The following is a 25,211-nucleotide window of genomic DNA, read 5'->3' as shown; positions in this document are numbered from 1 at the left end:
CCACTGCTTTTCAGAGTGTATTCACTCACCCATGGAAATAGAGCCCTATGCTTTAGGGGTGACTGTCATATGCCTTATTCTTAATAAAATATCTGAAAAAAACACAAGCCAGACCTCTTCTCTGTGGTACTCCACCCCACCCCACCCCCGTTCCTAAAGGTGTGGGAGAGGATATGAGGAGATATAGAGTGGTTTGGGAGTCAGCCAATGGGTTGGTTGAGACTGGAGCTGAGACTCTGGAGTCCTCTCAGTAGATATTCCTCACATGAGGCAGAAGCTGCTCATCTGAGATGTCCCTGATGCTCAGGCTAGCCCTATCCCTCTCTCCATACCACCCCAATTCAAATGAAAAAACAATGAGACTTTGCATCAGAGGCTCCTGGCTAGGGCTGAGAGGGAGAGATCGGAAGTGCTCCATGCCTGGAGTTGCCTGTTGTGCTGGCCCAAAAGGAATACTGGTATTCTGGCATCTTTGGCCATGCCCACCGCCATCTGATCCAGCTGCAAGAAGCCCAGCATCCCAGAGAGGAGCCCTGTTCCTATCCTCCACTAATGACAGTTATCCTGGGACTGCAGTTTGACAGCTTAGCAACCCAGCACCCATGAGAATTCAAGCTTGTACATTTTTAGTGGAGGTCTGTGGTGTGGATGGCTCTAGGAGAAAAAGTGAGAGAGCTCTGCATTCTAAGGCTGCAGGGACCATATTAGTTTTGCCTGTACTCCTTTCGATAACAGGACCCATTGCTTCCTTGTGGGCAACTGCCCTTCTACCATCTCAGTCCATGTGTTGTGGGGGCTGACCCCAGGCATGTGACCCAGGCAAGGTAGGTCACACTGATTGGGTTGGAGTTGGCACATGACTCAGTCTGAACCAATGAGAGTTCATCTCCAGACTTACTGGAGCCATTCACTCAACACACCAAGTTAGGTGCTAGGAACAAAATTGGACCATTGAGGACAAACTCTTGGGTGGCTAAAATAGCAGAAAATCAGCCTGGAGGCCCGGCAGGCTGTTTCCCATCACAAAAGATAGGGCTACCTGAGTATGAAGCTCTACAAAAGGAATAGAACCAGTTGAGGTGGAAACAATTCCTGAGAATTAAGCCACCTGGATCCAGCTATTCCTGCAGGCTATATACCCTTCCCCTTTTCAGTTATATGGACCAATAAACCCCTCCCCCACTTTTGTACTTAAATGGTCAGCATTAATTTGTGAGTTTTTTTCTACTTTTTATTTTAAATTATTTTAGACTTAGAGAAAAGTTATAGTAATAATACAGAGTTCCTGTATATCTCTCACCCAGCTTTCCCTAATGTTAACGTCTTATTTTATCATAGCACAATTATAAAAACCAAGACATGAACATTGTACATGACTGTTAACTAAACCACAGACCTTATTTGAATTTCATCAGTTTCTCCACTAGGGTTCTCTTTCTTTTCTAGGATCCTATCCAGAATCTCATTGCATTTAGTTATTTTTTCTTGGCCTCCTCCAATCTGTGACACACTTTTTAAAGACATTTTGAGTTAAGTTTTAGTGCCTTGCTAACCTCAAGAGTCCTGATGATGTCCAAGAACAATCAGCAGGGGCAAAACAAGTGGACATCAACCAATAAAATACATTGAATAAATATTTGCAGAGTTCTGGGGAGGGAGTTACCACTTCCAGTTGTCAGGACTAAGAAGGAGTTTAACAGACACAGTGGTATCTGAGTTTGACTTCGCGGACCTGGGATGGTTTCCATATCTGTCCCAAAATGATTGTTCAAGGTTACATAATGAAAAAGTCAGGGATGGAGCTACTTGAAGTCACATATTTTGATTCCTACCCAGTGTGTCCAGGTGGAGCAGGAAGGCAGGCACAGTCTGCCCCACCTTACTTCCTTATTCTAGCCTCTGGTGATTAGGTTTGAGCCCAGAATGGACCAGGACCAGACCTACAAGCAAGCCCAGGAAGTATGGCTCAGGCATCTGCTTGTCCTTGGCCTTTCATCTCCTGGGGCAGCTAGGAGAGGGAAGGCCCAGCCCTGGGTAAACATCTTCCCAGGACTCTGGGGGCCCATGTACAATCGAGAAAAAGGAGAGAAGATGAGGAAGAAAGAGAAGGGATTGGTCTCAGGCCCCTGGGGGTTCTCTGCTGAGCCCAGCCAGAATCATAGTATAGGGTGAAGATGTGCAATGTCAGCATCAGATAACTCAGAGATGGTCTGTGCAATCCCCTCATTTTACAGATTGGGAGACTGAGGCCCAGAGTGTCTTGCTGTTATCCCTTCCTTCCTGGCAACTCTGCCCACACAAGTTTGGGGTTGAGGAAGGTGGAGCATTTCCTCTCTTATAGGTCTCTAGCGTCAGGCCAGTGAGGTAGGGGGCTCCCTCCTGCTATCCAGAGGAATGGGGCTCCTGCTCACCATTCCAACCCTTTGGGAATTCTGAAAAGGTGGGGGGAGATAGGAATGCCCAGGTGAGTAGGTGCATCCTTCATAACAATAATTAGGGAAGTGGAAGGCTTTAAGCAGGCTACTTACACAGGCTATGTCCCAGCCTCAACAAACCTCTTTCTGTACTTAGCATCTTCACCCAGGGGCCCTAAAGATAGGAAAACTGAGGTGCTCACAAGTGCCACTCAGGGATCCTTGCGGATGGAGATTGTGTAACAAGAGCCTGCTAGAAAAAGGTGAAGGGGATCCATGGAAGTACAATTATAGATTCTAAGGCTGCTGGGACCACTTAGTCACCAGCATCCATGTTGACCAGTAGGTGCTCACAGCACCTGACCATGAGGATAGGGAAGAAAGGTCAGGGCAGAGTACAGGCTGGTGCGTTTCCAGGGCTCAGCCTGGTGGATCTTAGGTAGGCATTGTGGAAATGATCTGAAGCTTAGGATACAAAGGTCAAAGCATACAGTACACAAAAGGGATATCTAAAAGGAAAGCCCAGATATTATAAATAATAACGGGGATCAAAGGTAAAAGGCTGGGCTGCTAGATACGCTTCCCCCTCGCATCCTGTGGAGCCCTCAAAAAGACTGCTTGGCATGCCCTACACCCAGGTCGTCTATTCGACCAACAAATGATCATTAAACATCTTCAATGCATCAGGCTCTGGGAAGATGCTGGGGACACCCAGATAAATAAGTTATGGTCCTTGTCTTCAAGAAGTCTTCCCGTCTAGCAGCTAGGCTCCTCGCCTGAGAACTAGATATCCCAGTTTGGCCAAGACGGTCTCGGTTTACACCCATTGTCCCAATATCATTATTAATAGTGTCCACTTTCACTCTCAAAAGTTTCCTGGTTTGGATGATAAATTATATGGTCACTTCAACCATAGTACAATGTATAGGTAATGGTGGAAATAATGAGAGAAAGTGGTAGGAGTAGTTGCTGTTAAGACTGTAATAAAAAGACAATGACAGAGGCAGCTTGAAAGCAAGAAACAGTCTGTTTAATATGTGATCAGATGTTAGACCACCTGACTATAAAATGGTCAGAGGATCACACTTTTTGTGTGTATCTGTCTCCTGATCCCCAGGCTTGCTACTCCTAGTGTTAAAACTGAGCTATGCTTCTGAGTACAAGTAACATTACCAACATGGAGAGGGCTTCCAACTTCAGCTACACTGGACTTGGTACAATTCTCCAAATTCCTTGTGTTTCATAAATATAAACTAAGAGCCTATCGGTCAAGAAACTGGTTAAAAAAATTATGGTACAATCACACAATGGAATATTATCCAGCCGTAAAATGGAAAGAGAAAGCTCTTTGTGTACTGATATGGAACAATCTCTAGAATATATTGTTAAATTAAAAAATCAGGGTGAAGAATAGCAAGTATAGTATGTCGTCATTTGTGTAACTCAAGAAATACACACACACACACATATACATACACACACATATACACACACACACACATACATACATACATACACACACATATACTTTTATATGCCAAGAATGTTTCTAGAAGAATATAAAAGAATTGATAACCTTGGTGGTCTGGGGAGGGAAACTAGGTGGCTGGGGCACGAGTGAGAGATTTCACTGTACTTTTGTACTTTATGAAGTTTGAACTATGTGAATCTATTACCTATTTAAAATTCTGAGTAAAATTAAAATTTTTTAAAAAAAATAACTAAGTGAGTGAATAAATTCCTAGCATCCCTTCTTCTGTGTCTGCCCATTCGATTCCACTGACTTGCTCATTAGAATCTTTTTTACCTTTCAAAGCTCAGTTCAAAACAGCCTCTTCCAAGAAGCCCTCCCTGACGGTCTGCTCTGCACACTCAGAACAGCCGTCCTTAAAAGCCTTTATTCTGCAGCCTTTCACATGAAGTTGCTGTGCGCATCTCACTTCATCCAACAGATTGAAACCTTTCCTGGCAGGGACTACTGGATCTAGTTCATCTCTGATCTTCCTGTAGCACTGAGCTCTTGCAAGTGCTACCATTATCTTCTCTTAACAGCTGAGTCTAGGCAAATGAGTGTTTTTATTTGACAAAGGAAGCACTTGAGATTCAGTGGGGTAAAAGTCAAGAGACTTGCTTAAGTTGCAAAAAGAGAAAGGTAGAAGTTGCAGAATGCAGATTTCCAGTGCAATCCAGTGTTAGGTTCATGTACTACCCTGGCTGCCTACCTTCCATGCACACCCAGTAGCCAGGTCTTACTTTTATTTCCATCCTTCTTGTGCAATAGTCCTAACCCATCTCCCACTAGTCTAGGTCAGTCCCCCTTATCCCCCTCACAGCAGCCAGAGCATTTCTCACTTCCTTTTCTCCTACTTAAATGCTTAAGGCTTTTCACTGGCTCCCCTTCCCACCATCTATACTCCAGGACAAAGTCCACTTTCCTTTGCAATTTTTATGAGGCCCTAGGTCCCGCCCTAGCCCTGCTCTGCAGCTGCAGTTTCCCAATCCCCATTAGATCTTGAAATATGTTAGGAATATGTTTTAAGTGATTCCCAATGGTTTCCTGGCAAAACCTGGCATGTCGCCAGGGCAATATTCTCTAACCTCACTTCTCAGTCCCCGCCAAGCCCAAACCAAACACTTGAAAATCTGAACTACTGTGGATTTAGTCTGACCCAGCTCTACTTGCTCTCTTTGAGGCCTTTGTTTCAGCTTCCTCTACTTTAAAATGGGGATAATGTACCAGTCTGGAAAAGAGGACTCATCTGTTAGGGGTGTGGAGACCGCTGACAAAGAGGACCCCGTTGTGGCTCAGGACAGTTTGGTGGGTCCATTTCTGACACTTCATCCCCATTCGCCATTCTCCACCCTCACCTCTAGTGCCCATGCCCTAGGCTGCCCTCCACCCCCTCCTCAAGAAGCCAGGCACCCCAGCTCCACCCCTTAGGCGGCAAAGGACAAGCTTAGGGAGGAAGGCGCTGACAGTCACGCTAACATCGCAGATTAGAGACCGCGTGGTCATTTGGCAGATTTGCAATTGGAAACAGAGGACATTGGGGGAGGGGACTGTTGGCAATGGCAATCTTAGAGGAGTCTCCACTCAAGGTCAAGGCGCCTGCTCGACGGGCAGCGAACCTCAAGGACTTCTACCTGCAGCCCCGCTTCTCCAGGGCCCGAAGCCTTTCTATCCCATGAATTAAGGTACGTTCTCTTTAAGGCGTTAGAGAAAGTCACCGCGTTGGTGGCGGGCCAACGAGGCGCGGCGCATTTTGTCCCTTGTGCGCCGCCGTGGGCCGGTCCCGGCGCGGGGGCGGGGCAGAGGAGCGGCGGTAGGGTCAAAGGTTACGGCGCGCACCACGTGGGCCGGTGACTCCGTCCTTCCCGCAGCGGCCGCGGCGAGCAGGGCACTTGGGTTAGTGGCGCGGCGGGCGATACGGACAGCTGAGCCGGACGCCCGCTCCCGCCACCATGGTCATCAAAACGGACGAGTTGCCGGCAGCCGCCCCGGCCGACAGTTCCCGGGAGCCCAACTCGCAGGCTGGTGGCAAGGGGAGGCCGGGCGCGGCCGGTGAGCGGGGCCGGGGCCAGGGAGGAGCGGGGCAGGGCGGCTGGACCGGGACTAGCGGGCGGGCTGGTTTGGGGTTCTGCGGAGACCGCCGCTTTCTTTCTGCGCCGGGCTCGGTTGCTTCTCTCCCGGCCCTCCACTGGGCCGCCCCCGCCTTGAAGGTCACCTTCACTGTCGCCCCCGGCTGCGGCCCGGGCTTTGCACATGGGGTCCCGGGGAGAGCAGCGGCGGCGGGCACACGCGCGCCAGATCGCGGGGACACGTGCGCGCACACGCGGTTTCGGGGTGCGCCGCCGCCGCAGATGGACTCGGCGGCCCCACCCCCTCTCCTCCCGTGCTCTGGGGAACTCTCTGGGCTGGGGTCGCTGACACTCGCTCTGTTAGGCATCCCTCCCAACGTTCAGGAACCCAAGCGTTCTCTGTGCACGGGCTGCAGCCCTGCGAGTAAGACTACACTTAGAGACTTACCAGGTTTGGTCTGTGGGAAGAGCGCGAGTTAGGCTGTATGTATTACGAACGGATTTCTATGGTTCATTCTCAGAGGCAAGGCTTTAACCCCAGGTCTTCAGGCTCTGATCTTTAATGGGTTAGGGTTGGCCTGATCAGCGGACGTAGGGGTCTGCCTGTGTATGGGGCCAAAGCCACACTCCTTGGCAGGAGGAGGTGTTTGTGCCAGAACTTGATCATTAACCTGCTTTATTGCGAAAAGTGGGTCAGCCTAGAGTTGCTGTTTTTAAGGCAAAGGTCGTCAGTGTGGAGTGGAGCTCCTAGCTCCCCCATGGGGGTTGAGTGGCCGTGGCTTTGGGAGCAGCTGCAGCATTCATTCTCTGGTGGGGCCTGCTTCTCTCCATTTCTCCTGGACTTCCTCTGTTCCCTTGCATCACAACGAAGAGACTGGCCTTGAGGCTGAAGCTCCCTTCCTAGCCCATTAGTTGTCATCTCCAAATCTTCCTCAGAGCCCCAGGGCTGGACAGTGGACTCTCTGCCTTGGGTAGTGGTGGGAGGGCAGAACTACCCCTGTCTCCTCCTTCTCATCAACTCTCTATAACAGGGACTTATCATTTTCATTTCCTTTCCCAGCTTTGGTGAGTCAGGATGGGAAAAGTGTTAGGCTCTCTGACCCTGTCACAGTGGGTTACTTTGTGATAGGGGTTAGGTACTGTGGCAGCTTTGCCGATGGCCTAGACAAGGCCAAGGTTTGGACAAATCCACAGATGCTGATGACTCCAACCGTCCAGGCTTTGCCCTGATGTGGCTTTGAATCAGCGTGTCATGGTATATAAGAGGAGATAGATAAGAGGGGCTGGCTGATTTCCTCTCTAGCTAAGAGACCTGAAGAGATGAAATGACTTGCCCAAGGTCATACAGCAATTTAGCTGTTGAGAGCATTTGGATTTCCAGCCCAAGGAGAGCATGTCAAGGCTGCCAGGCCTGTCCCAGAGGAAACTGAGACAGGCATGTTTGCTGGGATCATATGCTGAGAATAAGAGGGTTAAGGAGGGGAGAGTCTGTTGGAGGACTTCTCTGAGGGCCTGCGTGAAGCCCCTCGTCAGCTATGTGCCAAGAGGCTCTGTCTGGGGCAACCTGCGTCAGCAGAAGAGCACAGCTATTCATTTTGGGGAAACTAAGAACATACCAGTGGGTGGAACGTTGGCCCCTTACTCTCTAGGAAGCTAGTGTAGATAGGCAGGACTTGAATTACAGCCAGCCTGAATCTATTCAAAGAAGGAGGGGGCATTGATGGAGTACCCCAACAGGCTCTTACCCAGGCAGGCTCTTGACCTCAAGATCCAGCTCTGGAAGGCTCCCCGGTCCCCTTGAGGAGGATATCAAGGCCTTTTGTGGAGGAAGCAAGGGTCAGTTGGGAATAAAGCTGCTTTTAGGGGTTAAGAGAACAGGCAGGTTTTTCAAGTTCATAGGGGAGTGCTCTTTGGATTTGGGGCCCAGAGCTGAGTAGGGGCTGGCAGACTGGGGAGGAGCTTGGGGGCTTAGAGGAGCTTCCTGACAGGATCCCAAAGCTTTTCTCTTGGGTAGGTCACTGAAGAGTAGCTTAAGGAGCATTAACGATCCCCAGAACCTGCAGGCCTGCTTCTGGCTGGGGGGGAGGGGGAAAGAAGAGCAGGAAAGGCAAACAGGTGCCCACATCCTTGGGATCTTCTATAGGCTGCTTGCCTGCCACCACCTCTTTCCCTTGAAGCCCTGGGTTCCTGCGATGGGGTGATATGTTTTTTGGGGCCTTACTTCCTGCTGGAGCCTCAACTCCTGGGGCCTTGGCTGGGGCGGGGCCTGGCCCTGGCACAGTCTACTAGCAAGGCCATGCCAGGCTGGGGAATGCACACAAAGGCCACCCAGGATGGCCCGTTTCTTTTCTAATTCCTCCTTTCTGCTGCCCACGGGGTCCCTGTGTTCCAAGGTCAGGACAGGGCTACTGTACTTCATCTCTTCATTGTGATCTGGCGAATGAAGATTGGGGGTGTGTCCACAGTGCTGTTTGGGCAATTCCTTCCCATTCTGCAGAGGACCACTTTTTTCCCTTTCCCTAAAATGCACATACTCAGGAACGCCCCCTGGGATGTGAGAGGAGTGTGTGTGGCCCAGAGGCTTGGGGGAGTCCTATGGCTGGAGATAGATTTGTCTCCTGAACTGCGTCCTGAGGCCTGGAGGAGGAAGAGGGTACTGTATTTGTGGTAGGCGCTGCAGCCTGAGGGAATGGCTGGCACTCAGAGGTGTGGGTTTGGGCATCTGATGGACCTGTTTTTCTCTTGACTTGGCTCCTTGTTGCCTCTGCGACCTTGGGCAGCTTGCTTACTAGCTTTCCGGAGCCTCATTTTCCTCAGGTGAGATGGACTGGTCCAACTGATTGAGGGACCTGCTATGGGCTGGGTCTAGAGTAAGCTTTGGCTTTACAGTAACCAGAATAGAGGTGGTCATCAGGGGTTATTGCCTGCCCCACTCCCTTCTTCAGAAGGTTAGGGTGTGTTTAAGGAGGGGGATAAGATTCTGCCAGGGCCTGGCCTTTAGGACCATCTGGTTTGCGCAGGCAGAACCCTTCGTGAGGGCTATGGAGAGGCTGAGGGCCTGGCCTGTGCAAGACCATCGGGGCTGCTTGGAGTGGGACAGGACTGGAGGGAAAGAGGGCCTGGTGTGAGCCTGGCTCCCCACCCCCACCCTGGTTAGTATGGATGCCGGAACAGTCTTGGCTGGGTCCTGGCAACAAGTCAGAGGCCCTGGGAAGGTGCCCTGGCGAGGCTGGGCATGTTCCTTCTCCACATGTTACTTCTCCACAGCCGAATGGCCTTCGGCCTCTTGCTGCCAGCTCTGTTTTCCCCTGAGGGAGAGACTTGGTTTTTCTCTTGGCAGAGCAGGGGCTGCTGGGAAGGGAAAGCAGAACCTGCCAGCTTCTTGGTGGAGCTGGAAGCCTGGGGCACGGGTGCAGTTGTCCTCTGGGAGACTGGGGCCCATCCCCCCTCCCACCAGAACCAGTGACTCTCAGGAGGGGGAGAGTTGCCAGGTCACCTGCAGGGGGCATCATGAGCCAGAGGTCCAAGCCAGTTCCTTGACCCAGGAGACAAGGCAGGATACTTAGCGTCTAGGACTGGTGGACAGGGGGTGGCCGCCTCATGGCCTGGGTCCGGGTCTGTACCAGCTGTTGCTGGCAGCTGGCTGAAGCGGTCGTGCCCACTGGGGTTGGGGCTGAGGAGAGGACCCCCTTGCTGGGCCCTGCCCCTGCCACCCAGTCCCTGGAGTCTTTGATCCTGAGGGGCCCAGGTACCCCAAATGCTGGGTTCTCCTGCCCCCCTAACAGCTTCGTCAGCAGTGACCCCCTTTCTGGGGGTTACAGGGAGGTAGATCTGAGTGCTGGTAGCAGCTCCTCCTGGGGTCCTGGAGCCACCAGGGCCTCCTGGCCCACAGCTGTCCTTCTGGCCGACCTTGAGCAGGATGCGAGGCAGGGGGAGTGTGCCCTTCCTGGGGCCGCCCCGGCAGGCCTGGCTCTACTGAAACCCGAAGCCAGCCAGAGCAACAGCCCCAGGCCGACCAGCTGCATGGGAGCAAGGGTAGTGGCAGAGGCCGGAATGAGGGACACAAGCAGTGCCGAGCCTGAGCCAGAGAGCTGGCTGCCTTGCTGCGATGGTGGTCAAGAGACTCCAGAGCCCAGGAGAGGGAAGCCACTGACTGGACCAGGTGGGCTGTGGGGGCAGTGAGCCAGGTGGCCAGCCTTTTGTGGGGAGATCACTTGGCCTTAATCCAGTGGTAGGGAGACCTTCAGGGTCCCTTAGAGGAGGGGGGAGGGGCAGGATAGGCTGTCCTCAGGAGTGGAGGCCCCTGGGAACCAGCCACATTCCTTTGACATGTGATAGGGGATTGGGTACCCCCTGGAGTGGGAACTTGATGCCAGGTGCCTTCTGGGCAGGCTCCCTGGGCTGCCAAAGGGGGAGTGGGAGCTATGATCTCCCTTGCCTTGTCTTCCCTGTCCTCCCCATCCTGACTCAGGGAATGTAGGCTGGCTGCATGGGTTGGGTCTTGAGTTCCCACTTGTGGGGTCTCAGACTTCAAAGCTGCCACTCCATATTGTGTGGGGGCCCTTTCCTGCGTCTCCCCTCATCCTGGGGTCTCCCCAGCCCACAAAGCTTTTCTCAAAGACCCAGTTGGGGAAAGTGCTTCCTCATATTTGCCATCTCTCTTTCTAAATTTTGGAAGCATACCAACCGCCGCCCTTCTCCCCGCCCTCCTGTCCTTGTCTGCTTTGTCATAGTGTCCACCAGGTTTTCCCTTTGGTCTGGGTGCTCACTTTCTAGGGGATTGGGGTGGCTCTGCGGGGGGCTGTGAGCTGCCTGGAAGGAGAGGTCCTTGTGAGTCCTTGTAGTTCCCGGGAGTTTTACTTGTTTGCAGAGGTGTGCTGGGGACTGGGGTGAGGATGGTCAGTAAAGATCCACAGTATCCAGGATGGAGGGGAGTTTGGTGATGTGGTGCAAGAATCCAGGGTCTGCTCTTGATTCTTGACCTTGCGTAAGGCTCTGAACTTTTCCGGGCCTCAGACATCCTTATTTGGTGAGAAGGAGGAGGGGACTATATCTGAGCTCCTGTTTATCGCTAAGTTGAGGGGACCCAGAGAAGAGGGAGTGGCTTCTCTCCACATCCCTGTGGTGTGCCCTTCTATGCTGGGCTTATCTCCTTTCCCAAGGCCCCTGCTCCACGTTTCTGGTGAGTCTGGGTAGGGCTCATACAGCTCTGGGGGGATGCACCCCAACTCTAGCTGAGTAGGGAAGAAGAGTTGGGGTCTGGACAGGATGGGCTGGGGTCCGGAGCAGAGCTGGGTGAGCTACCCTGTGTGAAGCTCCCAAGCAAGCAAAGGGCCAGTTTGGCTACCAGGCAGACCCTGAGTCAGAAGGCTTCATGGGCCAAATGGGCATTCAGGCAGGCCCGGGTTTTGCTGGAGAGTTTCTATGAGAAGGTACTTTGCTCCCCAGGGGCTCTCCCTTGTTCCTCTTAGTGCCAGGGTACAAATGGAAGATTTTGTAACCTGTTCCCCCTCTCTCCACAGCATGTGGTTGGGTGCTGTTCACAAATATTGGACTTAACTATGTGTTCACAGTAATAAATTTATTCAGTGCCTTTCTGTTGTGCATGGGCAAGACACAAGGAGGAAGATAGAGCTGCTGGTGTGAACAGCCACCCAGAATACAGCAGAACAAGTGCCTAGGAGGTGGTGACCATGTCTCAGGGGACAATGGGAAGCAGTAATTCTTCTGTAGGGTCTTTTGGACAGGCTTGAGAGGATAGGATTTATTTCACCTAGGCCTTGACAGATGAGTAGGAGTTTGCCCAATGGAATGTGGTATTGGGGGCAGAATAAACAAAAGCACAGGTAGGAAGGAAGATGTGTGGCCTGTTCTCATGTTTCCTAGTAGTTTGGTATAGCTACACCTTGACAGAGAGCTGGCAGGAGCTGAGATGGACTTCTGCCTGGGAGTGTTGGCCTAAGAAGCTTGCATCTTGTGAGCAGTGGGAAGATTCTGAGTGGTACTGTTAAAATAGGGGAAATGGCCTGTACCAGGCTGTGGCCACAGAGTCATAGTCCTGTGACCAGTGGAGATTAGGTTGGGTGACGAGATATGGGTGGGAGACATTCACGAGCAGGGGCTGGTTTGTGGAGGAAGATGAAATCTATGCTGACAAGATGTCTTTGGCGATGCCTGAGGGATGGCCACATAATGAAAAGCTTGAGCGAGACCAGGATTGGTTATGTGAGCTGTAAGGTGTGAGTGCATTTGATGCCATGGGAGAGGGTGAGAGGAGAATGAGAAGGGGCTGGAGTCCAGGGACACCGATAGCTTGGACTGCTGGAAAAGGATGAGCTGGAGAGTGGAGAACAAGAGTATTGGTGTCCAACAGGGAAGAGGAGAAGGAAGAGCTGGTAGTAGATGCTGCTGAGAAGCCAGACACATTAAGCCCAGAGAAGACCTTTGGGTATGGCCCTGAGAGTGACATTGGTGACCTGGAGAGAGTGGTTGGGTGGTATACTCAGATGAAAGATGGACTGGTGGACTTAGGAGCCAATAGGAAGGAAGGACCCGGGATATGGAAGGGTTCTGGCTGTGGCCTGTAGGTGGCGGGGCAGAGGGAAGCCGTGTGCCCAGGGTGAAGTGGGACTGGAACTTAGAGTAGGGCTGAGTCTTGGGATGACAGGCAGGCCCTATTTTATAGGGCATGTGCCCACATGACCAACTAGGCCCATCTTACCCAGTTCCTTTCTTGTCACTCAAAGAGCTGCCGTCAGTCATGCTACTGAATGGAGACTGCCCAGAGAGCCTGAAAAAGGAAGAGAGGGCCACCGAACTGCCCCGGGAAAATGGGCTAGATGACACTGAACCAGGAGAGGAGACCACTGGACAGGAAGTCATTGTCATTCAGGACACGGGCTTTTCGGTGAAGATCCTGGCCCCTGGGATTGAGCCCTTCTCCTTGCAGGTGAGATGGGGGAGAGGCGCTGGGGACCAGGGCCTAAGCCTCTTTGAGAGGACAAGGGTAGAAAGCCAAGCCTTGCCTTTGCTCATTCTGGCCTCATGTTGTAGGCAGGAAACCGAGGGTCCTGTGCCTTGCCCAAGGTCATTCTGTTAGCATGATGGATATAGGAGTCCAGGTCATTGTCCCATTGCTCGGAGACAGCTTCCAGCTCGGACTACCAGCTTTGGGGAGAGAGATGGTAGTGGCTGGGCAGCCTTGGGGTCCCAGGGCTCCCAAGCCCTCTGCTCTGTACTCTCAGGGAATTCACTTCTCTCTGGCTCTGGTTTCACCGTTTTCCCAAGAGGAGAGCGGTATTGGGTGGTCTCAAAGAGCAGAGTCAACCCAGAAGTCTTGCAAACTAGTAACTCATTGGGGAACCAGGCAGTGCCCTTATATGTCTTCTGTGCCCACAGGCTTGGGCCCCAGAGTACCCCTTCTGGAAAAGGGAAGCCATTTGTTTTGGGGACTTTGACATTGAGCAAGGGAGAAGGCAAGATTGCTGTTTTCTTTCCCCCATTTTTATATTTCTGCTGCTGTGGTCAGGGCTTGCTCTTGGTCTGTAGGAATAGTTTAGGCCTGAGGGTAGTGGGGCCAGACTCTGTCATGCACAAATATGTATATACCCAACATGCCCACACACAGGTGTAGATGGGCATGTATGTATAGATAGGGCCTGGAATTTAGAAGCCAAAAAATGGGATACTGAGTATTTGGGGCATTGATTCTAGGCACCCAGGTACTTTGGAGAAAGTGGCACGTCCTCACCAGGGTGTTTGGGTCCTTCTCCCTGGCAGGTATCCCCTCAGGAAATGGTACAGGAGATCCACCAGGTGCTCATGGACCGTGAAGACACATGTCACCGCACCTGCTTCTCATTGCACCTGGATGGCAACATGCTGGACCACTTCTCAGAGCTGCGCAGTGTGGAGGGGCTGCAGGAGGGCTCGATGCTGCGGGTGGTGGAAGGTTTGTCTGGAAGTCAGCCGGCCTGCCAAGAGGGCACATAGAGCCTAGGCCAGGTGGCACTCCACCCACCCTGGCTGGTCACAAATGAGTACATAGAGGCTCAGAGTGGTATCAGACTTGTGGAGGCAAGATTGGAGCACAGATCTGCTTCTCAGGCTGTCCCTTGTGCACCTTCCAGCTTCATGGGTTAAATATCAAAGTTGTGATTTTAAAAAAAAGACAGACAATACTAAGCAAAGGCTTAAACTTGGCCCAATCAAATTCTATAGAGATAAAAATTAAATCTCTTAAGGAAACTAAAGTTTCACAGCTCTGAGCAGAGACATTAGGCCCAGTGTAGAGTGATCAGCTGGTGTGGTGAGGCTAATTTAGTTGTAAAACAAAAGCTCCTGTGAACTTGAGTCCCCTGGGGAAAAGTGGCCCAGAGATTCTGGGTGTGTCATCTTGTTAAGAGGAAATGTGGAAAAAATGTAACCCAACTGTGCTCAAACTTGCTTGATTATAGAACCTCTCTCTTCTTCCAACAGAGCCCTCATTAACATTTCACAAAACACATATTAGCAGGGGCAGTGTTGTAGTTCAGATCCTGGTAGGTTCTCAAGCCACCCCTGGGCGAGGGCTTCTCTGGGAGAATAGGACAGGCTGCGGGGGCCCAGCAGTTCTGTAGGCCTACTCACCTGTGACACTTGTGAACAGAGCAGGGGGCTTTGTGGGCACAAGGCCATTGTGCACTTCCAGAGGCATTTCTTGTGCTTTTTGGTTAGAAGGTTCTTTGCAAATAAGGATCCCTGTCCAATAACAGGCAGGTGTGTATGTTGAAACCAGAACTCCAGCTTATGTGTTTATAATGGAATTTGTAAATGGAAGCCTAAACTTGAAAATCAGGATGACCCTTGATATCAACATGGCAAATTTCTCAAATTTCTCTCTGCTGGCGGGTTGTTGCAGGGAACAGAGCCCTGGTAATGTTTGCCACTTCCCTCCCAACAGAGCCATACACAGTGCGCGAGGCCCGCATCCATGTGCGCCACGTCCGAGACCTGCTCAAGAGCCTGGACCCGTCTGATGCCTTCAATGGGGTTGACTGCAACTCCTTGTCCTTCCTGAGTGTCTTTACTGATGGCGACCTGGGAGGTGCAGGAGGCATTGGGGCTGGGGTTGGGCAGAGGAGCCAAGAGCAAGTTGGCCAGGGGCTGGCAAAGGAGCTGAGGGCTAAGCCGTATCACCTGGAGCGGGTGGAGCTTTAGGCACCCAGACTGAGACCAGTTTAGGCAGGGAGATGGTTGGCCCCTGGATGGCCCTGTGCTGACCACCAGTCTTGGGTCCCTCAGACAGTGGGAAGCGGAAGAAGGGCTTGGAGATGGATCCTATTGACTGCACACCACCTGAGTACATCCTTCCAGGGAGCCGGGAGCGGCCGTTGTGTCCCCTGCAGCCCCAGAACCGTGATTGGAAGGTGAGATTCCTGGAGCAGAGCTGGGAGCAGGTGTCAGGTAGGGCAGGGGGCTGCTACACCAGGAGGCCTGGCTCACTCATCCTTGGCCATTCCTGTAGCCCCTGCAGTGCCTGAAAGTGCTCACCATGAGTGGCTGGAACCCACCCCCTGGGAACCGCAAGATGCATGGTGACCTCATGTACCTGTTTGTAATCACAGCTGAGGACCGGCAAGTCAGCATCACAGCATCTACACGGGGCTTTTATCTGAACCAGTGAGTCCTTGCCCATTCCAGGTCCTTTGACAGCCACTTTTGGCACTCTGTGCAGTCACTGTCTTCTCTGTAGGTCCACAGCATATCACTTCAACCCCAAGCCCGCCAGCCCCCGATTCCTCAGCCATTCCCTGGTAGAGCTGCTCAACCAGATCAGCCCGACCTTCAAAAAAAACTTTGCCGTGCTGCAGAAGAAAAGGTAGTGCCTTTGCCCCATCTCTGCCCCTTGTCTCATGTCCCATGGGGAGTGGAGTGAACCGGCCAGCCTGAATTTTAGCATTTCTGCCCTAAAAAGCTGTGCTCCCAGTGCCTCTCTTTAGGAAGCTGTCAGCCAGACCTCAAGACAGCAATTTCAGGAGAGGTGCCTGTTTCTATCAGACTCCCCCAAAGGCAGGTCTCAAGTGGGGAAATGCCAAAGCTGGTATAGGGTCCTCAGAGAAGAGGCCCAGCACAGGGCTCTGAACTAGGCAGGTTGCCCCATCTTCCTTCCTGTGCCTGCCATAGGGTCCAGCGCCACCCGTTCGAGAGGATTGCCACCCCGTTCCAGGTGTATAGCTGGACGGCCCCCCAGGCAGAGCACGCCATGGACTGTGTGCGTGCAGAAGATGCCTACACCTCGAGATTGGGCTACGAGGAACACATTCCTGGACAGGTGCCTGCGGCCTGGCCCTGCCCTCCCTGGGCTCCTCCCTCCCCTTCCCTTGGTGGGTGCCAGGCTGGGTTCTGTGTGCCTCCCTAGAGGCTCCATCTACTTGTCTGTCTTGTTCACTTGGAATCCTATGGGGCTGTCCATGAGGAGGTGGAAGAAGGGACTGCCCGGAGCACATTGTGTGGCACAGACAGAGCCATTGTCTCCCTGGTTCCTTTTCAGACCCGGGACTGGAATGAGGAACTGCAGACAACGAGAGAACTGCCCCGCAAGAATCTACCTGAGCGCCTCCTGCGAGAAAGAGCCATATTCAAGGTGCTCACATCCCCTTATGCCTGACAACAGCCTCAGGCTTACCTGCTGCCCACTAGCTGGATTTCTGGTGGACAGGAGGGAAGCTGGGGTGGGCTATCAGGGCATTCTGCTAGCCTTAATCTCCTGGCAGACAACCCAACTCATTTCTCAGGCCTGAGACTTGGGGCGCATGGGCAGGGGTGGGACCTGCCTCCAATGTGGGCTAAGTGACGAGGTCCATCCCAGCTTTCTGTCTTCCACTGACAAGCATCGGGTCCTCGTCTGGGCACACGTGCCCTATTTTGATGTTATTAGTACTCTTACTGAGATAAAGAGACATGAGAGAAAAAAGTGCTTTCAAAAAAAAAGTTAAATTAAAAATCTCCAGTAATCTTACCACTTAAATGATATGGTAAAAAAGATGTGAATGTTTTGGGTACTAACTTCTCCAGGGCTGTATCATGTGTGTCATAGGCATTATCTCCTGTAATCACTTGGACACTTTGTAAAGATTGATGCTTTTATTGTCAGTGCTTTATAGACGAGAAAACAGGTCCGAGAGGTGACCTGTCCAAGTTTACCTGGCACATAGTTGGTGGATCTCAAACCTATGCTGGTCCTTCCACTCCTTGTTAATCGCTAAGCTCTGCTGAGTATAAGTGATAAGTTTTTTCAAAAAAGAGGTCTCTTGCCCTTTTCCAAATGTGAGGGAACTGAGACTAGAGCCCTTGGCCCCCAAAGTGGCCTACTTGCCTCCACCATCTGGGTGAGCTTGACCAAGCAGGACGAAACCCAAGGCTCTGGTGGATAGGGCCTCTCTCACCCTCCCAACCTCTGCTTCTCCAGGTGCATAGTGATTTCACAGCAGCGGCTACACGCGGTGCCATGGCAGTCATCGATGGCAACGTGATGGCCATCAATCCCAGTGAGGAGACCAAGATGCAGATGTTCATCTGGAACAACATTTTCTTTAGCCTGGGCTTTGATGTCCGTGACCACTATAAGGACTTTGGCGGGGACATTGCGGCCTATGTGGCGCCCGCCAATGACTTGAATGGTGTGCGCACGTATAATGCAGTGGACGTGGAGGGGCTGTACACACTAGGCACTGTAGTGGTGGATTATCGTGGCTACCGCGTCACAGCCCAGTCCATCATCCCTGGCATCCTGGAGCGAGACCAGGAGCAGAGCGTCATCTATGGCTCCATCGACTTTGGCAAGACAGTGGTGTCCCACCCGCGATACCTGGAGCTGCTGGAACGCACAAGCCGGCCCCTCAAGATCCTGAGGCATCGGGTGCTCAATGACCGTGACGAGGAAGTGGAGCTTTGCTCCTCCGTGGAGTGCAAGGGCATAATCGGCAATGACGGGCGCCACTACATCCTGGACCTGTTGCGCACCTTCCCCCCTGACCTCAACTTCCTGCCTGTGTCTGGGGAGCGGCTGCCCGAGGAATGCATCCGTGCCGGCTTCCCCCGCACCCACCGGCACAAGCTCTGCTGCCTGCGCCAGGAGCTGGTGGATGCCTTTGTGGAGCACAGGTGAAGGGCGAGGCCTGTGAGGGTAGGCAGGGCCAGACAGCATGCAGCCAGCAGGTGCTTTTGGGGCCTGATCTGGACGGGAGAAGCTTTGGAAAATGGAGAAGAGCTGGCCCCTGGCCACAGTCAGTACAGACTCAGCCCCAGCCCCACCCACTCTGACATTAGGTTCCCCATAGGGTCATCCAAGAGCTGTACGTTGGTCAAAAACTAGTGAGCAGCTAGACCAGTGAACATGTGGAAATCTGTGAGGGTGTTCTGGAAAGTCTCAGTGCCAAAGGCCAGGAGGAGGGGTAGGGGGTTACTACTGGTAGCATTTAGTGCTTAGGAGTCAGCCACATCAAATGTCTCACACCACAAATAATTCTCCCTCTCACAAAGTCAGTGAGATTCCTGTCATTCTTGAGAGCCTTTGCCTGCATGGTAAACCATACCCCTACCTACATCTCCCTTATCCTCTTCCTATCTGCAAAGATCTGTTTTTGCTGTGACCTGCGGCCATCTGGTAGAGTTGCTGGGTTGGCACGCATGTATGCATTGACACTTGCACACTGGGTAGGATGAGTCCCCATGCCAGCAGGGTATCCAGCTCCAACATTTGTTAACCCCAGCAAGCCAGGAGCCCGGAGCCTGGCTCTGGTCCCCACAAGTAGAAGGAAGCTTCCAGGCCAGCTGCCACATACCCTTTCCTATCCCCATCTCTAGGTACCTCCTCTTCATGAAGTTGGCTGCTCTGCAGCTGATGCAGCAGAAAGCCAGCAAGATAGAGAACCTCACCACACTGGAAAATGGCAGTCTGCCTTCCTCGGAGTCCAAGTCTGAAGATCCTCTGGGATCTGAGGCGGGAAGTGAAGAGGAGGGCAGTAGTGCTAGTGGCTTGGCCAAGGTGAAGGAGCTGGCAGAGACCATTGCCTCGGACGACGGGACAGGTGGGGCTGCTGTGGTTGCTGGGGAGAACCCCAGACCTATCCTGGCCTCTGGTGCCTGCTAAGGATGGCTCATAATCCAGCCCCAAGAGAGGCATGCAGACGTCTCTGCGAAGAGCTGGGGGGAAGCTCTGGGTAGCTGGGCCCCACTGGTGGTGAAGTGGGGCTGCCTCCTAGCAGGCCATGTCTCCACAGCAGACCCGCGGAGCCGGGAGGTGATCCGCAACGCATGCAAGGCAGTTGGTTCCATCAGCAGCACGGCCTTTGATGTTCGCTTCAATCCTGACATCTTCTCACCAGGCAGGTGGTGGGGCAGGGTGGGCAGAGCACTGTAGGGTCATCTTGGAGCCTTGATGATGGTGGGCCTACTAGCCTACCTGAGCAATGGCATCTATCTTGACATCTCTGCCTCCCTTCACCTGGCTCAAGTCTCTGTTCTCCCCTTCACAGGGGTTCGCTTTCCTGAGTCCTGCCAGGAGGAAGTTCGGGACCAGAAGCAGCTGCTGAAAGATGCTGCTGCCTTCCTGCTATCCTGCCAGATACCCGGCTTGGTGAGGGCTGGTCCACAGGGGTGGCGGGGTAGGAGGAGCTTCAAGGAGAGGACTGTTACAGGCTTTGGAGCTTGATCTATCTATGACTCAGGAGGCTTAGGGGACCTTCACAGGAGTGACTTCCTTAGACCCACTGACCTTCAGAGCAGGAGAGGCAGAGTGTTCAACCCCATTGTATAGAGGGAGCTGTTAACCCCAAGAGACCAAGGGAGACATCAAGCACAGGCTCTGCTCTGCTGAGCCCGCCATGTGGACTGGTGTGTGGGAGTCTGGTCCTCTAAACCAGGGGTCCCCAACCCCCAGGCCACAGATCAGTGCCGGTCCATGGCCTGTTAGGAACCACGCCGCACAGCAGGAGGTGAACAGCGAGTGAGCAGGCAATCTTCATCTATATTTGTAGCCGTTTCCCAGCATTAGCATCACTGCCTCAGCTCCACCTCAGATCGTCAGGCATTAGATTCTCATAGGAGCACCGGTCCCTGTTGCCAAAAAGGTTGAGACTGCTACGCTAAGCCCCTATGTGACGGATGGCTGACGGAGGGGTCAGGAGGTTATTTGGGAGAAAAAGCAGGGTATCCTGACCTATTAACCCTCATGAGCTTTGTATGTAGGACCCCGTGGGGTGTTTGCTTCCTACTAAAGCAGCTCCATGGTGAGGCGGCACACTTGTCTCAGATCTTTGAGCTGAGCCTGCAGTGTCAGATGCCCGTTCCCTCTAAGCCCCCAAGTAGTCACCTCTGTTCCTTCCAACCTGGTCAGAGGGGAGCCTGTGTTGCCTGTTGGGCATCCTCAGTTCACCCATGGGGTACTTCATCTCCGCTTCCTCGTCAGGTGGGCCTGGCAGTCACCTGTTTTCTTTGGCTTATAAGAAAGGCTGCAGGACAAGTTCTCACTTCCCTCCTGCTGCTTTGTCTCCTTGCCTCTTCCTGACTTATAACTAGTCTTCATTCCCTACTTCCCTATGGGGTGGGCCTCAGGTTGATGTGAACTCTCCCAGAAAGACCCAGGGTGGGAGGAGGCAGAAGGCTTGGGCTGGGGGGCCTGACCTGCTGCAGCCTGCAGGTAAAGGACTGCACAGACCATGTGGTGCTGCCCATGGATGGGGCTACGCTGTCTGAGGTTATGCGCCAGCGCGGGATCAACATGCGCTACCTGGGCAAAGTGCTGGACCTAGTGCTCCGGAGCCCGGCCCGAGACCAGCTGGACCACATCTACGTGAGTGGTGCTTAGGGAGGGCCGCGAGACGGTAGGGCCAGGCTGGGGGCCAGGCTGGAGGCCTGGGGCCAAGATTTCCCTTTTTGAACCTTCATAGAAAATTGGCATTGGAGAGCTCATCACCCGCTCTGCCAAGCACATCTTCAAGACATACTTACAGGTACCACCATTCCCTTCTCAGCCTGGGTATTATAGGGTCTTGGAGAAGAGCCCTGGGTTGGGGCCCAAGGGCGCTCATGACTTTGATCCAAACTTCCCTTGCAGGGAGTCGAGCTCTCAGGCCTCTCAGCTGCCATCAGCCACTTCCTGAACTGCTTCCTGAGCTCCTACCCCAACCCTGTGGCCCACCTGCCAGCCGATGAGCTGGTATCCAAGAAGAGGAACAGGAAGAGGAGAAATCGGCCTCCAGGGGCGGCAGATAACACTGCCTGGGCTGTCATGACCCCCCAGGAGCTCTGGAAGAACATCTGCCAGGAGGCCAAGAACTACTTTGACTTCATCCTCGAGTGGTGCGTGAGTGACTTGGCAGGGGCATGGCAGGCAGGTGGTCTTCTGACAACCCAAGGTGGAGAACAGGAGAGGAGAAAGGAGGGAGCCATGGAGGAGCTTGTTTTAGGAAGTAAGGATGGAGCTGTTAGTCCTGGCTGGTGGGCGAGTGTGGCCTAGAGGGTGCCTAAGCTGTTGTGAAGGGGCAGAGATGGGTGCTGGTCTGCTCAGGTCCACCTGTCTCTTCTCCCCCAGTGAGACCGTGGACCAGGCTGTAGAGACCTATGGCCTGCAGAAGATAACACTGCTGCGGGAGATCTCCCTAAAAACCGGAATCCAGGTGGGTATGGGGCAGTGTCCCTTCGTGTCCCAGCTCCTGCAGGGTCCACAGGGCCGGGGTGGGTGGGCTCTCTCTCCACACATGGGGGTGGGTTGGGAGGTGCTGGCCCTTGAGCCTGGGCCTGAGACTGCCCGTGGGTATGTGGGTGTTGGTTGTGTCCCCCCAGATCCTGCTGAAAGAGTACAGCTTCGACAACCGCCACAAACCCGCATTCACTGAGGAGGATGTGCTCAATATCTTCCCTGTGGTCAAGCATGTTAACCCCAAGGCCTCGGACGCCTTCCACTTCTTCCAGAGCGGACAGGCCAAAGTACAGCAGGGTGCGTGGCCAGGTGTGGCTGGGGGAGAGGGGCGCCCCCCCAGCCAAGCCCTGACCTTGCCACCCTTGGGGGTGCCCTGCAGGCTTCCTGAAGGAGGGCTGCGAGCTCATCAACGAGGCCCTGAACTTGTTTAACAACGTGTACGGAGCCATGCATGTGGAGATCTGCGCCTGCTTGCGCCTCCTTGCCCGTCTCCACTACATTATGGGTGACTATGCCGAGGTAGGCCCTGTGCACTCTCTGGGCTGTGTCAGCAGAGGCCTTGGGGGCTGGTGAGTGAGGGAGCTGGGTCTGTGTTCTCACCCCTATGGCGGTGACAGGCCTGCGGAACTGGAGCCCTGTCTGAGGGGCTTAAGATGCTGCTCACCAGGACTGGGGTGGTTGGGGACAGGGAGAAGCAGGCAGAGACCAGGGGGACCTGGGAGTTGCTTGTTCTGGCTGGCTCTCCCTTCACAGGGACACTGAGAAGGATAAATTCTGAGACTCACTGCACCTGGTACCTTGTAAGCACCCTGTAAAGCTTCTAGGAGTGTCCCTGCTGTTGTCTTCAACCAGTATGGTGTTTACCTGCCTTGTCAGCCCCCAGGGCTTTTATAGGCTCTTCAATGGGGCAGACACATTGTAGGCTCTCCACTCCTCTGCAGTCATAGAGGCTTTTGTCTATGTGTGTTTTTAAAAAATTATTAATACTTTATTTTTAGCACAATTTTAGATTTGTATATATGTATTTACATAGGTTTAATTGGGGGGGAAAAGGCTTAAGACAAGTGTTTTAAAAAGATGAAAGTCTCAGAGTGGAGCATAGACTTCCATGGTCACAATAGCTGAATTTTGATTCATCCTCTGTCTTTGTACAAAGAAAAAATAGAAAGTGCAGCCACAAGGGACAAGGCCAAGCTGCTATGGGGCTCGAGGGTCCAGAGCTAGGCAGACTCAGTGTGGGGTGGCACCCACCCCAGGATGACAGCCCCCCACCTCTCCAGGCCCTGAGTAACCAACAGAAGGCTGTACTGATGAGTGAGCGAGTGATGGGCATCGAGCACCCCAACACCATCCAGGAATATGTGAGTGGCCATCGGAGCCGGGGCTGCACAGGTTGGTGGGGCCAATGGCCGCCCTGGCCTGATCTGGCTGCCCCTACAGATGCACCTGGCCCTGTACTGCTTCGCCAGCAGCCAGCTGTCCACGGCCCTGAGCCTACTGTACCGTGCCCGCTACCTCACACTGCTTGTGTTCGGGGAAGACCACCCTGAGATGGCACTGCTGGATGTGAGTGCTGGGGAGGGACAGCAGGATGAGCCTTAGTACCAGGGGAGTGGGACCTGATCGGGGCCCTCCTGACTGCCCCTAGAACAACATCGGGCTGGTGCTGCACGGGGTGATGGAGTATGACCTTTCACTGCGCTTCCTGGAGAATGCGCTGGCTGTCAGCACCAAGTACCATGGGCCTAAGTCCCTCAAGGTGGCACTCAGGTGAGGCTGTGCTGGGTTAGGGGGCAGGGGGTCCATATACCAGGGCCATAAGGGCAAGGTCCCAGGAATTACCCAGGATTGAGGGCGGATATGGTTCTCTTTTTATCTGATTCCTGAGAAAATGTCTCTCAACTTTCATCCCTTTGCTGAGTCCTGGGCTTATTTATTTCCCTCGGGTAGATTCCAGAATGGGATCTAGATTAGTTTGCATACCCTCCATCAGGGTCTCACTGCCTCAGCCCACTCATGTCCCTCCTTTGTCCCCTGCACCATGCCGCCTGCAGCCACCACCTTGTTGCCCGGGTCTATGAGAGCAAAGCTGAATTTCGGTCAGCTCTGCAGCACGAGAAGGAAGGCTACACCATCTACAAGACTCAGGTGGGCCACGGCAGGGGCTTTGGGGTGCAGCTGGTCCTGTGGGCTCCACCAGCCCTGACTGCTTCCTGCCTGTGCCACTCTCACCCCCTGTAGCTGGGCGAGGATCATGAGAAGACCAAGGAGAGCTCCGAGTACCTCAAGTGCCTGACCCAGCAGGCTGTGGCCCTGCAGCGCACCATGAACGAGATCTACCGCAATGGCTCCAGCGCCAATATCCCGCCTCTCAAGGTACATCTGGGACAAAGCTGGGGAGTCCCCCATCCCAGTCTCCCTGTGCCCGCACAGTGGCTCATCTTCCCTTACACCCCTCAGTTCACAGCCCCCAGCATGGCCAGTGTCTTGGAACAGCTCAACGTCATCAATGGCATCCTCTTCATTCCACTCAGGTGAGGCCCCTCTTCCACCTGCTCCCCACCCCCACTTGGAAGCTGGCCTTTAGTGTTTTGTTTTTTAAAACATATAATTGGCGTGACTCAAAATTGGAAAGTACAGCCAGGGATAAGAAGTTCCGTGTGTATCCTTTCAGAAATATTCGTAATTGAGCAAACATATCTGTAATCTTTTTTCCCCCCCCTCTTTTTTGCACAAAAATGTAACCCATGCACATTAGGTATATTTTTCTTAATATAGCTTGGCTTCATTCTTTCTCTGGCTTCCTGCTGTTCCAGTGTAGGGAACGTCCCTTCTAACTGGACCCTCGGGCTCTGGTGTGCAGCAGCTTTTAAGCTGGGTGTAAAGGCTGAGTGGGAGCCAGGCCTTAACTGAGGGTTCTGTTAACTGCATGAAGTTCTCACTTCTTTAGCACTTAGGGGCTTTTCTGCTTTGGGGAAGGAAAGGAAACACTTATTTTAGAAATATCTCACTGAACAAAGCACAGAGCCTGATCTTGTCCCTTAAATTAAGAAAAGTCAATAAAATGGCAGAGGGCTAAGGCCCACTCTGACACCCACTCTTTACCCCCATCCTTCTACTCAGCCAAAAAGACTTGGAGAATCTGAAAGCCGAGGTGGCACGGCGACACCAGCTCCAGGAGGCCAGCAAAAACAAGGATAAGGCTGAGGAGCCCATGGCCACCGAGCCTGAGCCAGCGGGGGCCCCAGACGATGTGGCCTCCCAGTCCCAGGCTGCCAAGGACCCTCCTTTCCCGAGCTTGCAGGGGTAGAAAAGGAGAGACAGAAGGACAGTCAGCTGCCCCATTACCCAGTGATCCAGACTCCAGGAGAAGAGGACACGCCCTGCAGATGGGGAGAGGAAGCAAGTCCCTCTTCGTCCATGTTTCCAACCCTAACCCCACACCCAGCATCCTCCTGGGACCCTGGCCTGCCTGCCCCCAAGAGATGTTTTTGCACTGGTTCAATGAATATACGATGCAGAAGCCTAATCGAAGA

At 53.2% G+C, this 25,211-nt stretch overlaps 1 protein-coding gene and 1 long non-coding RNA gene across 3 annotated transcripts in view; one reads left to right on the top strand and one right to left on the bottom strand.

The window, feature by feature from the left end:
- The window catches only part of LOC120621069 (uncharacterized), a 10,183-nt gene extending 3,394 nt beyond the window's left edge, over positions 1-6,789 (bottom strand). The window contains exon 1 of the long non-coding RNA XR_005658075.1: positions 6,442-6,789. This is a non-coding gene — a long non-coding RNA (uncharacterized LOC120621069). The remainder of the gene's footprint in view (positions 1-6,441) is intronic.
- Positions 5,756-25,211, top strand: CLUH (CLUH binding protein of NUMT mRNA). Of its 2 annotated transcripts, none has more exons than XM_039886361.1 (26): positions 5,756-5,976; positions 12,740-12,942; positions 13,773-13,944; positions 14,935-15,078; positions 15,276-15,400; positions 15,499-15,653; positions 15,727-15,852; positions 16,158-16,305; positions 16,525-16,617; positions 17,443-18,137; positions 18,840-19,063; positions 19,256-19,360; positions 19,511-19,611; positions 20,674-20,826; positions 20,924-20,986; positions 21,091-21,335; positions 21,568-21,652; positions 21,819-21,972; positions 22,055-22,194; positions 22,956-23,036; positions 23,116-23,241; positions 23,324-23,445; positions 23,730-23,823; positions 23,917-24,051; positions 24,136-24,209; positions 24,799-25,211. In XM_039886361.1, the coding sequence occupies exons 1-26, from the start codon at positions 5,877-5,879 to the stop codon at positions 24,983-24,985; spliced, it is 4,050 nt and encodes a 1,349-aa protein (XP_039742295.1). In that variant the 5' UTR covers positions 5,756-5,876; the 3' UTR covers positions 24,986-25,211. The 2 variants fall into 2 exon arrangements, with proteins under 2 accessions (XP_039742295.1, XP_039742296.1); XM_039886362.1 differs by having other exon boundaries at positions 5,774-5,976; positions 19,259-19,360.

Source organism: Pteropus medius, unplaced genomic scaffold (genome assembly GCF_902729225.1).
Source record: "Pteropus medius unplaced genomic scaffold, Ma_sr-lr_union100, whole genome shotgun sequence".
NCBI lineage: Eukaryota > Metazoa > Chordata > Mammalia > Chiroptera > Pteropodidae > Pteropus > Pteropus medius.
This window is presented reverse-complemented; position numbering and strand designations above follow the sequence as displayed.

Excerpts from the sequence above, each read along its gene's own strand:
- CLUH (XM_039886361.1), top strand. The coding sequence starts at position 5,877 with ATGGTCATCAAAACGGACGAGTTGCCGGCAGCCGCCCCGGCCGACAGT. Across the intron at positions 20,827-20,923 it reads ACCAGCTGGACCACATCTAC|AAAATTGGCATTGGAGAGCT; the intron begins GTGAGTGGTGCT and ends GAACCTTCATAG. Across the intron at positions 21,973-22,054 it reads ACAGGCCAAAGTACAGCAGG|GCTTCCTGAAGGAGGGCTGC; the intron begins GTGCGTGGCCAG and ends GGTGCCCTGCAG.